Source organism: Vipera ursinii, assembly GCF_947247035.1.
Source record: "Vipera ursinii genome assembly, chromosome: 3".
Taxonomy (NCBI): Eukaryota; Metazoa; Chordata; class Lepidosauria; order Squamata; family Viperidae; genus Vipera; species Vipera ursinii.
In genome coordinates this window covers 189662829-189675801 of record NC_139516.1, presented here as the reverse complement: position 1 = coordinate 189675801, position 12973 = coordinate 189662829, and the positions used below count along the sequence as shown (strand labels likewise).

The 12973-nt window shown below is 36.2% G+C and overlaps 1 protein-coding gene across 2 annotated transcripts in view; it reads right to left on the bottom strand.

Annotated features, from left to right (window-relative positions):
* VPS13B (vacuolar protein sorting 13 homolog B) overlaps positions 1 to 3057 on the bottom strand; it is a 354177-nt gene extending 351120 nt beyond the window's left edge. For both annotated transcript variants that reach the window (XM_083358950.1, XM_083358949.1), the window contains exons 1-3: positions 2784 to 3057; positions 1546 to 1713; positions 20 to 163 (exon numbers count right to left, since the gene is read on the bottom strand). In XM_083358950.1, coding sequence (XP_083215076.1) covers positions 20 to 163; positions 1546 to 1692 — 291 coding nt within the window. In that variant the 5' untranslated portion in view covers positions 1693 to 1713; positions 2784 to 3057. The remainder of the gene's footprint in view (positions 1 to 19; positions 164 to 1545; positions 1714 to 2783) is intronic.
* Between the last annotated feature and the right edge of the window lie 9916 nt (positions 3058 to 12973).

Sequence of the window (12973 nt, the reverse complement as noted above, 5' to 3'; positions counted from 1 at the left end):
TGGGCTTGCCAATTTTTACCTGTAGTCCATCCTTTAACTTCAAGATACACTCCATTGTATTGATTGTAATCACGACTGGCTCCGAACCAAGTTTTGTCCATGGTACATGAATACGCAATTCATGAATGTGTCCACTTAAAAAGGTAAACGGTAATTTCAGCTCCTTGAAAATTAAAGTACATGAGATAACTGAGTTAGCTATAAAACCCAATTTAAATCAAATGAGTTGCTTGAACACCTACTTACAATTATCAAAACTTAGTTCAGTATATTTCAATTTTAAAAGCTAACAATATTCGCACACTTCAAATAATTTGTTGCAATATGTTTTTCCATTCAAAATAAAGAACTGGATTCCAGAGAATTCACAATTCCACGGATTGTTTGGATTTTATAATTGATGCTTGAAGTTTCAAAAGTAAAAGTGCATAGCTTACAAAATTTGAAATATATTAACTAAGTACAGCTACCATGATTTCTGCTGATGAATGGTTACTAAAAAAACTGCTTACAGCATCTTTCAGAAAAATCCCATTTAATATAACCCTTCCAGAATTTTTGAGTAATATAAGTTAACATTCTACGTAGGCACAAGAGACTACAAACTACAACTCATGTCTTAGTATATGAAATTTGCTCTAAAGCAGAAATTCATATGAATCATGTATTTATTATGGATATGCATTCTTTGTTGGACTGAGAGACTAAATAAACAAGACATAGGAAAGCACCATTTCTGTCTTATTGATATTGTTCCTATGAGAAATGAAGTTTCTAGATGACAGCTAAATTCTTAGACATATAAGATATACTAATAAAGCAAAGTGGTGGGTGTATGTGTATGTCAAAGAAGAAAATACTGTACAGTTACTAAAATAACTGAAGAATTATCATCTCTCAGAATCAATAATTAAACATGAAATATTAAATATAATGCAGCACTTAAAGCTGAGAACCCAGACAATAACAGTTATATTTATAATTGCAATTTTAATCTACAATATATTATGTGAGATGTTTATGCTCTTTTTGCTGACTTATGAGAACTTTGTATTTATATCCATTACTTGATAACCGCCCATTGATTCAAATGTAGGTTTTAACAATAACCAGTTCACATGTCAACAAAGAAAAATAAATATTAGTAGCAATAAGTATTTTACAGTATAGCTTTAAGACTTCAATGTACAAAATGTTAATTTAGAACATTTTAACAGAATTAGATTTTTAAAAGTGTTTTGGCTCCGTAGTATTTCACATTAATTATCAAAGAATGCTTATTTATTCATATAATGGAAACCATAGGCCTATTTCAATATTTTAATGAAAAAATTGCATAATTTAATTGAAATCCTTCCAAAATTATCACATGTATTATGTGGATATGTGTTTAGACACACGCAGTATTTAGCAACATAACAAAGAGATATGAAATATTAATACATTATATCATATAGTATATATTGTAATCTAATAATATTCTCACTATTATCATTAAGAACAAAGTTTTAAGATTTAATCAAAATAATTGCAATTATACCATACCTGTTCAAGAACATCAAGTTTTAGCTCAAGTTTGCTGAGAACTACATCTCCTCCCCAGAGTGACAACTGTAAATCAGAGGGCTTCAAATTCTTGATATAACGATTCACATAACTCATTAGAATACGAGTTACATAGGATTCCAGCATTGTGCCTTTATTGACAAGAGCCTTTTAAGAAAACATATTGTAACTTTAGTATGCATAATAATTTAGGATTAGCTGTGTATTAAACAAAAGGTCATGGATTTAAAATGCTATACTGTACTCTAACACTTTGGATCAATATATATTTACTTGAAAATTTAATGCAATATATAACTAGGTATTAAAAAGTAAATCCAATGGAATCTGTGGCTTTTATTATGAGCTAAACGATAGATAGTAAAGATATTGCTATCATACATACGTATATATTCAGCAAACCACAACTATATTTGCTCTTACAAAACCTCTTCCCCTTGAACCCCCCTCCACTACATGCACGTCTGTCTGTCTTTGTGTATACAAACACACATGCATATACAATCATATCCATCAAATGACTTTCAGAAAATGAGGCTGCAATTAAAACGATTGCAACCAGCATGATGACTTGTTCCACACATCTTCCACAAAAGCCAAAACTAAATTTCTGCATTTGGGTTTAATGTTTTTAACTTCAGTCAATGATTTAACTCCATAATATTGGATTGCAATGTACAGCAAATTAAATGTTAGTACTCTCTGTAATCTGTTTGCTCTTAGGCAACAATACAAGTAGAGTTTAGGTGCAAAAAATAATTAGGGCATCAATACTGATGTACTTTGAATAAATTTGTATCCTGCCCATAAATGATCATGATCTTCTGTCTGAATGCAAGCAGGCAAATATTTGAAAAAATACTATAAAATAACTTTAGCACACAACACTACTAACACTGCTGTGTGTATCCCCCCCCCCAAAAAAAAAGTTTCCGCTATATGTATCGTCTATTTGTCGCAATGTCACGACTTAGCATATCTTTCAACTCAATTAACCGCAGCCTGTTAAGAAACGAAACCGCCTACTCACACGTCAATAATTCATATTTTTATGGTCCACGACAACAGACCATTTCTCATTAAAGCACCAATATATTCTCAGAAGGTCACAGGGCACACAGAAAGCATGCAAACAACCATGTACCTTTCAGACGTTCCAAATTCGACGTCGCCCCCCCCCCAAAAAAAAACAGGTCCAAGAGGCAGCAGCTTCGTACCTCTGGGGCTGAGGCTCCCACCCTTCTTTCACGTCGAACCCCCTCCTCGGCTGCCTTCGAGCGTGACACGCGTCCAGATGCGTGCTCCTGCTTTGTGTCTTCACGTCTGCCTCATGAGCAATCTTCTGCTCAAGCCGCCTCCGGCTCTTCTTCTGCCCGCCGAGTCCGTTTTCTCATTAGGCCTCCGGCTGCTCTTCCCAGCTGCCTCACAAACCGCGGCGCTCCGGGCTACCCGCTGCCGGGACCCTCATTTTCAGGGTCAGCCCAACAGAAAGGCGCCGCCGAGGGTCAACGGGGCTGCGCTCTCCGAGCCCGCCGGGACATTTCCGGGTTCCACGACAACTGGTGTCCTCCTTAAAGCCGCCCCTCACCGTCTTAGGGACAGGTTTCGCGGTGACACCATCCGGCGGAAGGCATTCCGGAGGGCGAAAAGAGGGAAAGCGAGTGGGAAGCGCTTGCGCTCAGAGCCCGAGGAGTGGCTTTCTATTTCGCAGCGGCTGCCGCGAGTTCAGACAATACTACGGACTTCGGAGCATCCCGTTATTTTTTGGAGCAGAGTTTTCCTGGGAAGTAACAAGCCAAGTTTTTCCTGCCTCGCGGGTGTTTCTGGTCCCGGCGTTCTTCACGAAGCTTGCAGCGGAGCAGGAGAATCCAAGTGCAGGCGCGAGGGAGAGGTTTGGACCGGGACCCGCGTCGCTTTCCCGGGGAAAGCGAAGAATGAGCCGGTTTGACTCCTTCACCTCTTCTGGCGACTTGCATTTTAAAGCACCGCCGGCTCGGGAACTGAATGTGTGACCGACATATTGTGAGGACCCAAGAGGATTGGGGTCAGTGACGGCGTGGACGCCGGTCTCGGGAGCATTGGCCCAAGCACAGCTTCGCTTTAATGTTTGCTGTAGAGAGATGGAAGGAGACTAGGGCAGGGGTCGGCAACCTCGGCTCTTTTATGACTCGTGGACTTCAACTCCCAGAATTCCTGAGCCAGCTATGCTGGCTCAGGAATTCTGGGAGTTGAAGTCCACGAGTCATAAAAGAGCCGAGGTTGCCAACCTAGGGTTTCTCTGCTGCTGAAGTGCTACTGTCTTCAACTCTCCTTCAGCTGGCATGAAATGTGGACAATTTATATCGCTTTTGTTTGGACTCATTGCTGAAGGATGCTGTCCTGAGTCTGTGGGGCAGCAGGTATATATTAGTTGGTTAATTTCTGCAGCCGATCGTCCCTCTTTGGCGCATCACCACATAGCAAGAGAAGCAGTCGCCATGCAGAAGGAACGGGCTAGGTCTGATTACGGGATTCCCTTGGCATGTCTAGACACCATCCTGTTGTAAGCTAGAGTCAATAAAGTTTAAAAGAACCAAAATCATGAAAAATCAAAGCAATACTTTTTATTTAGAATTGTTCATTTAGGAACTAGACCAGGGGTAGGCAACCTCGGCTCTTTTATGACTCGTGGACTTCAACTCCCAGAATTCCTGAGCCAGCTATGCTGGCTCAGGAATTCTGGGAGTTGAAGTCCACGAGTCATAAAAGAGCCGAGGTTGCCGACCCCTGAACTAGACAAAGTTGGCAATATATGCTGGCTGGAGAATTCTGGAAGTTACCTAGTTTGAAAAACACTGATTTAGAATTTGCTTCCCACTCCAGATGCTGCTTTCAAGATTTCTCAGTTTTCTTTGGGAGAAGCTGGAGGTGGTAGATCCTGCCATTACACCTTCAGTCTATTTCAAGCCCCAGTGGCTATTGTTGTTGCCACTTTGTCCAGGCAAGCAAGGCTGACCTGAGTTAGTGAATCAGTGTATCCACAAGGGAGGAAAATAAAGCATATAACGAAATGTGTGCCATGATGAAAATCTTGCACCGCAAAGATTTTCTTGCATCAGACATTGCATCAGACATTGGGATGCAACTATGTATTTGGCACTATGACACCTCTGAACGGATGTCATTTTTGCGTCATTGTGGCTTTCTGTGGGCACAGCCACAATTGAATGGACATTGGTAATGGAGGAGGAGTGGGGGGTGGAAATAGCATAATCTCAAATATAAAAACAGGTTCATATAACACGGTAAGCCAAAATGTAGATCTTTGGTTTTGGCTTACCATATTATGCAAACCAATTCATTATATGTTTTGGCTTGATATTGTATAAATGCATCTTAAATACTTATTAAATTGCTACTTTACCATTTCATTCTAAAATGTTGTATAAAAGCTGATTTCCTATGACCTTGTACCTCAAAGAAGAGACAATAGAAATATTTCAAGTGCAAACAGCCAAGGTCTAAAAAATCTTGTTGCAAAAAACAAAGTACTTTCTTAAAACTGTCTCTAAAAGAGAAAAGTTTTATTCCCAAGTGAAGTTTTCTAACAACAAATATTAAGTATTTGCTGACTTCTAAATTTTAAATCTTTAAGGTTAGATGTCTCAGCCTCAGCAATTTTAAGATGTGTGAACTTTAACTCCCATGCTATCTGGGGATTTCTGGGAGTTGAAGTCCACACATCTTAAAGTTGCTGAGGCTGAGAAAACTGAGTTAGACTAAAGCATATTTCTTCACGGAGCAAAATGTGCTAGAAGGAACTATAATAAATTGGTATCAAGCAGGAATTTAAATCTGTTTTCCCAGTATAAATTTATTTATATTTTATATTTCTAAACCACTTATCTCCCTGAAAGAGGGGCTCTGGACAGTGATAGCTAATTCTTACTTCTTTACCCTAATAGTAAGCATTTAGAAAATATTGCTTAGATTAGGTAATTTTGTTCATTAATGTATTTTTTCTATACTTTTGTAATTCAGAACAACTATTTGATTGGTTATTGTTATAACACAACCAAGAGCACTCCAGCTTAACAAAATCTCAAAAATGACTTGTATTTGGGATCCTAATCTATTTTGCTATTTTTCATGGTAAAGTCTGTTTCAGAATTTAATTTCAAAGAAGCATAATTATGCTTCAACAGACATTTTGTGGCATGTTGTTATTGGGATTCAAAAATCATTTGTCTTATTCAATAATTTATAAATTGACTGACTTGTCACATGCACCTGCTCCATGAAGATGTTATATTGGTTGGATTCACACAACATCCTAAATAATAAACCAGGAATAGACAATATAGTGTCTGGAATCATGGGTGGGAATTTTGGAATCCCGTCTTGTCCAAAATTCTATGTCACATTCATAATTTGATTCCCCATGAATCTCACTTGTCCCTTTTTAAAACCATTGAAAATGGTTGTCATTAGCAAAATTGCTGGCTGTCAATTCCATAATTTTCTCTGTATAAAGCCAATATGTCATACTCTAAATCCTGAATATCCTGAATTAATTTCAACAGAATATCTGAGGCTCTTTTATTGTGAGACAAGAGGAAACTATTTTCTATCTAATTGGTTGATTTATTGGACTTGCAATCACAAAACTCTTCATGGTTTATAATAATCACTCTGTTCTGTGCAAAGCTGTGTGTAATACTATTTTATGCATGATTTTATATATAGGTAGTCCTCAACTTATGACATTAATTGAGCCTGGAATTATGGACATAAGTAAGTTGTGCCAGTTCATGATATGACTGACCTGATTTTACAACATTTTTTGCAGCAATCATAAATGCCACAGTCATTAATCAAATGCTGCGGTTGTTAAGCAGATCTAATGTTCTGACATTTTTTGCTAAAAACTTGAAGTAAATGCTGGTTTCCAACAATACAGTCATATGACCATGAAAGATTACAAATGGCTGTAAATGCAGACTAGTTGTCGAGCATTTGAAATGAAATTATGTGACTGCAGGGAGGGGTCAGCCATCAAAACTTCAAACTCAAGTCATAAGTACCTTTAGGGGGTCCATGGTAACTTCAAACAGTCACTAAGCAACTGATTGTTAAGTAAGGACTACCTGTACTGCTATAATGTTACTCCGTTGTTCCAGCACCTCAACAGCTGTAGTTTTTCATTAGCACTACAGAACTGGATTACTACAACGTGCTAAATTGTACATTAATCGAAATGTCAGCAGTTCATTTACTGATGGGTGACAGTTGCTGTAGTCATATTAACACCTATGCAATAGACCCTACATTGACTCCTAATAGATCTGCAGGTGCAATTAAAAATTCTGGTGTTCACCTATAAAGCTCTAAGCTTGGCTTCTAGGTATTTCCAGGAATGTCTCCAAGTAGTATATTCTTCCTGAAAGAAAATAAATAAGCAGGTAACTTTCCACTCTGGGAAGATAAAATGGTTTGGGCTCAGGAACAATGATTTTCTGTAATGGCCTCTATCTTGTGAAATAATAGCTGTGCTAAAAGCTAGGTTTGTACTTAACCTGATAGCTTGCCAGAAATTGGTTAAAAGTGAATTTTTGTTGTGAAATGTTGGGAAATTATATAGCTTGGTGCCATCTATAGTTATTGTAAGTTCATTGCTATCTTGTCAAGAGTATGTTTACTCTAGATAATTTACTATGAGATTTCTTTCCTTGCAAACCGTCCATGTCTATAACATCTATGCACCAGTGAATTCACTGTATTTTATTCTTTATAAAGTCTATCTCATTAAACATTCCTCTTTATATACATTTTTTAAAAATTGCTGTTTCTATAAATGTTCTTTATAACTTTTTCAGTTTTTTATGTGTTGCTATTTTGGGAATATAAGAGTGGAATTAACTGATAATGCTCCAGAAAGAAAGATTATGATTCTCATAATTATCTATGTGTCATTCTTCTTTCAGAGCTTCATTAATCGCAATCTACTATGAATAATTTGAGCCTGAAAGGCTAACTGTAACTGAACCCAAAGGACCAATGTAATCTGAGCTTACATATGCACCATGAAGTTATTTGGCTTTCTGCCCAACCTCCCCCCAAACAAGTGAAGCAATAAGAATGCAACCTATTGACCAGTCAGCATCTTCCAAAACATCCTATCAATAGCCTTGGAGATTTCCTTTCCAGGAGCACATATGAGCCTTCATAAGATTCCATGGAAAATTTTGAAAATTTAAATGTTAAGCAGAGGAAGTTAAGATCAAGTGGGCAATGATTCATGAAGGGTCACATGGGACAGAACTCAAAGACAATCCTTACAGAAAGCAAAGACCACATGTGAACCAACAGAGAGAATGAAATTTCTTTCTGCGGAACTCAGAAGTCAGCTTTATAGTGGATTCAAGAATCACCCTTGAATACCCAAAAGGCATTTGAATAAAATGCACTCTGTAAACCAGCCTGAAAGCAAAAGACAGCTAAAGGCTGGGACTGAAACCAAAACATTCTAGAGTGAATCTTCAGAGAATGAATACACTCAAATTGACCTCCCTGTGGCCAGCTGCAATGAGAAATTAGATCTGTGTGTTTTCAGACGTTGCAAGAAAGGAGAATAGAGAACAGATGTGCTTTCTTTTTCTTCTTTCAATGGACTTCAGATACTAGCAGTTTGCTCACTTTCTTTTCCTCTAAGTAGGGGAGGAACATTTTATAAGGTTTGGATGTTTAGATAGGTGTTACTTCATGGAAAACACGTGTTATGTAGAACACAGACAAGCACATGGAAAAATCATGACTTTTATCAATAATACAAAACTATGCAGATCTGGACCAATTCTAATAAGCTCCAAGTTGGATAAACTTTGAAAGTACCACCACTCAAAATGTTTCATTTATATATTTATCAAGATTTATAAGGCCGTCCAACTTAGTGTGATTCTGGGCAGCATACCACATAAAAACATAACAATAATTTTTAAAACTATCAACAAACAACTGGTACTATAGATACAAAAGCTAACAGCCACAATGTAAAATGCAGCCAAATACAGAACAAAATAAACTTCAGAGGGTAATCCCCACTCAAAACATACAAAATATGCAGATAAATTGTTCACTGTTTGGTGGTCATAAATTCTCAATAGTTAAGATTTGTCATTTTGTACCCCTTTACTAGTACAAATTAGCTTTGAAGAGTGAACGTAAAATACAGTAAATAAACTGTACTACTGCACTGGTCTTCGAACAATTCTTTCTGAGCTTTCAGTTTCTGGACTAAGAACCTCAAAACACTACAGAGACATGAACATTAAAACGTCTTTGTGAAATGAAACAATACAGGTACGAGACCAATTTTAAAAGCCATTTTGGGTCTGCATGCCAGCCAGAAGAGGGAGCATAAGCCACTGTAGAGTCCTGCTGCTGATAAAACGGAGCCATTTTGTCCAAAGAGAAAGTTTGAGAAGGTTAGCCTTCTAAACTAAAATAATTTAAGATACAGCATTATTGCAAGGCTGTGGACCTAACACAAACAAATTCTGACACATTGGATATAAAATTGCTTCCATACGTGGATGAAATGTTGGGTTCTAAACCCCAATTCTAGCTTTTGTACCTGGGGTTTCAATTACATTCATTAAACAAAGATTCCTCTCCTCTCAGGGTAATAGTTTTCCCCCCAAATGCTGGGATAAGAAACAATGTGGTAAGATGCCAAGTTCTTTATTTTTTTAATGTGCTTAGTTTTTTGGTTTTATTATGGTTTTGTTTTTACTTTGCTCAGAATTGGTTATAAGATGAGCAGCTATTTAAATGTCTTAAATAAAATATTCTGGGCTTTTGTTCTTAAATGTGAGGCCTGCATGCCTGAGGGCTATCTGAGATTACCAATTTTCTAATTTATTTACCAGTTAATCACTTAAATTAAGGCAAAGATTAATTTCATTTAGTTGTTCTTTAAATGTTTATATTCATCTTAAATACATTGGCAGGACAAGCTTGTCCAGTGTTTCCTCAAAGAACAAAACTGGAAATTTTAATCTTTTGAATTATTTTGTGAGTGAGAATAGCATGGTAAAAGCATTGAGTGTTACAAATGCCTACACTTGAAAAATATTTAACTTTCCATCAGTTTTATAGCATGTGCCATTTGACACTTACCATCTATGTTTATTGGGGATAGAGATTAATACAATGTATTTTCCTCACAGCAAACTTTTTTTCATAAAGTCTGAAATTCTTTAAATCTGATGGGAAGAATTCATATTGCAGATGGTACTCCCATTTTGTCTTTTTATAATCCAATACTGATACTGGATTCTAAAAATTATCTAAACCTTATCATTTCTGAAGGTTGTTTTCATGTACTGTATGAATTTATGTGTCTCACTTTCAGTGTATCCTTTAATGAACAATGAAACAAATACTTTGCTTAAGACATTTGTACATAGGAAGTAGGCTAATGAAAAACAAAACTGAGAAATCTTTCACTATTTATTTTAAAAGATTTGTATAGCTGCCCATATTAAAACAACTTTGGGTGGCTTGCTATAATTGTTTCTGTAAAGACCTACAAGAATATAAATTATGTCTAGTTTTAGTTATTGTTTTATAGTTTGGCATGTTATTTTTATGAAACTCAAGTTAAAATCAACTATATTGCATACTGAAATAATGCAGAGAGTTGAACAAACACGATTGGATTTTCTTATCAAAAACTCATTTAAATACCAATAAAAGAGAATATCTGTAACTCAGGGTTCAAATGACGGGTTGTTGGTGCTCTCTGAGCTTGGTTGTTTTCTTGCAGGAAAACAACCAGGCTCAGAGAGCACCAAGAACACCTCAATTAACTCCCAATATTAGAACAAGAAAAGTTAAGTTACATTTACTAGTATAATATTTTCTTACTTTCTTTTGTTCTCTTTTTTCACTCTCTTTTCCCTCTTGTTCTGTCTTGGAATGCCTTCCTTCAATCAAATTAACTTTCTAAAATAATTTATCTAGAGCAAAGTATAGATCCAATGATAACTAACATCTTTCAGGAGTACTTTGCAACTTAATGGTTTAGTGTCATTTATTGATAGCTCCAGCTGGGAAAAATTCTAATCGTATCAGCACCCAAAGCAGTTCAATTTTATATAGTTCCTTTCACATCAAAACCTATCATAAACTGCACTGCCATCAGTTTGTTGATAAAAGAGGAGGTCATGCCTAAAGATGAGAATGAGGGTGTGTATGAGAAATTGATGCCTTAAAATAGAAAGTTCTGAAGAAAATGTGCCTTTATGCAGCCATATGAAATCTTGTAACATTTTGTAAATTAATAAGGCATCTATTCTCACATCTTTTAAATGCCTGCGGGGTACCATTCTCTTCATCCAAGCTTTCCCTGCCTGAATTCAGTAGAAATGGCTCTTGTTTCATTTTTGTTTTCCTTCTCCTACTTACTTTTTATTTTATTTTAAAGTTTTAATTTACCTTATTTCATTATCTTAAATCATTCCAGTTTTATCTACTGTATATAGATAAGGGCATATGGCAAGAAGAGGAAAACAAATTCTTCCTTTTTGCTGTCTGGGATTTGCTAAAACAGCAGAATAATTTTACCTCTCTTTTGATCTAATGAAAACAAAATTAAGTGTTGTTCATCTAATATCGCATTAGTCATGTTACATTGGAGGCCAAAGTCCTCGTTCTGTACAACACACAAAGAGTAAATAAATGCTCCCACTGAAGTGGGAAGAATATAAAAAATGCATTCGTTTGGGTGAGATATAAAAATGTATGTTCACACTTCTGAAATGTATGGCTGCTCCGTTCACACTTTGAGCCAAAGGCAAACAAGCATAATTCTAATTGGCAGCTGGATGACATTCCAAACAGGCACCACATTAATTTACTCACCTCAGTCAGATTTCCCATGCAACCTGCACAGCACGCAGCCAGGAAATCTGACAATAAATCCTGTGTCTCTGTACAAAATAAACTCTAAAAATCCCTATACAATGAAGTGTGGCAGCCAGGGAATTACTCTTGTTTAACACTAGTAGCAAGTAAGATGCCTGCTTGCTTTCATTCACTGCTTCTGTTTGGGATCTGAAGTAAGTTTCTGATTGTAAGAAAAATATTTTACGGTTTACTTTTCTTCATTGTGTGGAGATTGAAACTCAATGAAAGGAATCTCTTTTGTTGTAATGCTTGGAACAGTTTTGCTAGTCATTACTGACTTTTGATTATCTGATTGTAAGATTAAGTTAGATTTATGGCAGAGTGGGAAGAGAAATAGGGTCAAGACAGAGACAAACATCACTAGGGAGAATTCTCTCAAACCAAACTTCAACCTTCCTTCCAGAGAGTTGATAGCAGCAGCAGCAGAACTTTGAAAGATGATCTTCATATGGGAATTTCTTTTACATGAGAATGAATAGGGCCACTCCAAGTGGAAAAACAATGTTTTTCCAATTCCAGAATTAGCAGCTGAATGCATCTATGTATCTCCTGGACTGACCTGACCTGTAATGACATACATCTGGTAGGACTGCTGATCTTGGGAAAATGTACAGTACTACATCTGAACTGTTTCATTTACTTTGCTGTGTCAGAAAGACTCATCTTTGATCGTGTTTTTTTTTAACTTGGCACCTTCCCATATATGTTGGGACTCCAGTCTCAAGCATTCACTTTCTAACAAAGTTACTTCTGTTTAAAAGAAATTTCTAGCCATGGAAGGACCATTAAAACTTTTGCCTGGTTTGTACTGGCTGTTAACTGTTGCCTGTTCTACAGTTGTGATAATTCAGTCACTATTAGGACCAATCAACAGATTAATTTAGTGGAATGTGATTCATTTATGAATATAGTTAAAGAAAAGGTTAAAACTAAGAATTTTTAAATTCTTTTCTTAATCTATATTTATTCCTCATTTATTTAAATACTTTTTTAGAAAAGGCAATATAGTTGTACACTACTACTTTTTTGCATGTTGGTGTAATTCTCTTCATGTTGACTTTGCTGCAGATTGAAAATTTTGAATTTGTGGGAAACTGTGTTTTCTCAATCATCTTTTCATTTGTGAGAAGTAGATATATTTCAAATTCAAATTCAAATAGAACAGCATTCAAATAAAACAGCATTGTTGTTCTTTTCAAGAGGTGGAAAACCTGTGTGTATTATATTTACTGTATTGTGCAATCAAATGTCACATTAAAATAATGTAATGCTCTATTAGATGAGAGGAATTTTGTAAATATAATCTGAAACAATGAGAGCTTATTTTAAAGTTGTATACAACTTACAGTTCTTTTTCCCCTATACATTAAATGTACATTATCAGTACTGCAACAACAACCTTACGAGGTTGGGTATTTAATCATATGGTAGGCAAAAACTGAACCAGCTTGAAAGAGCT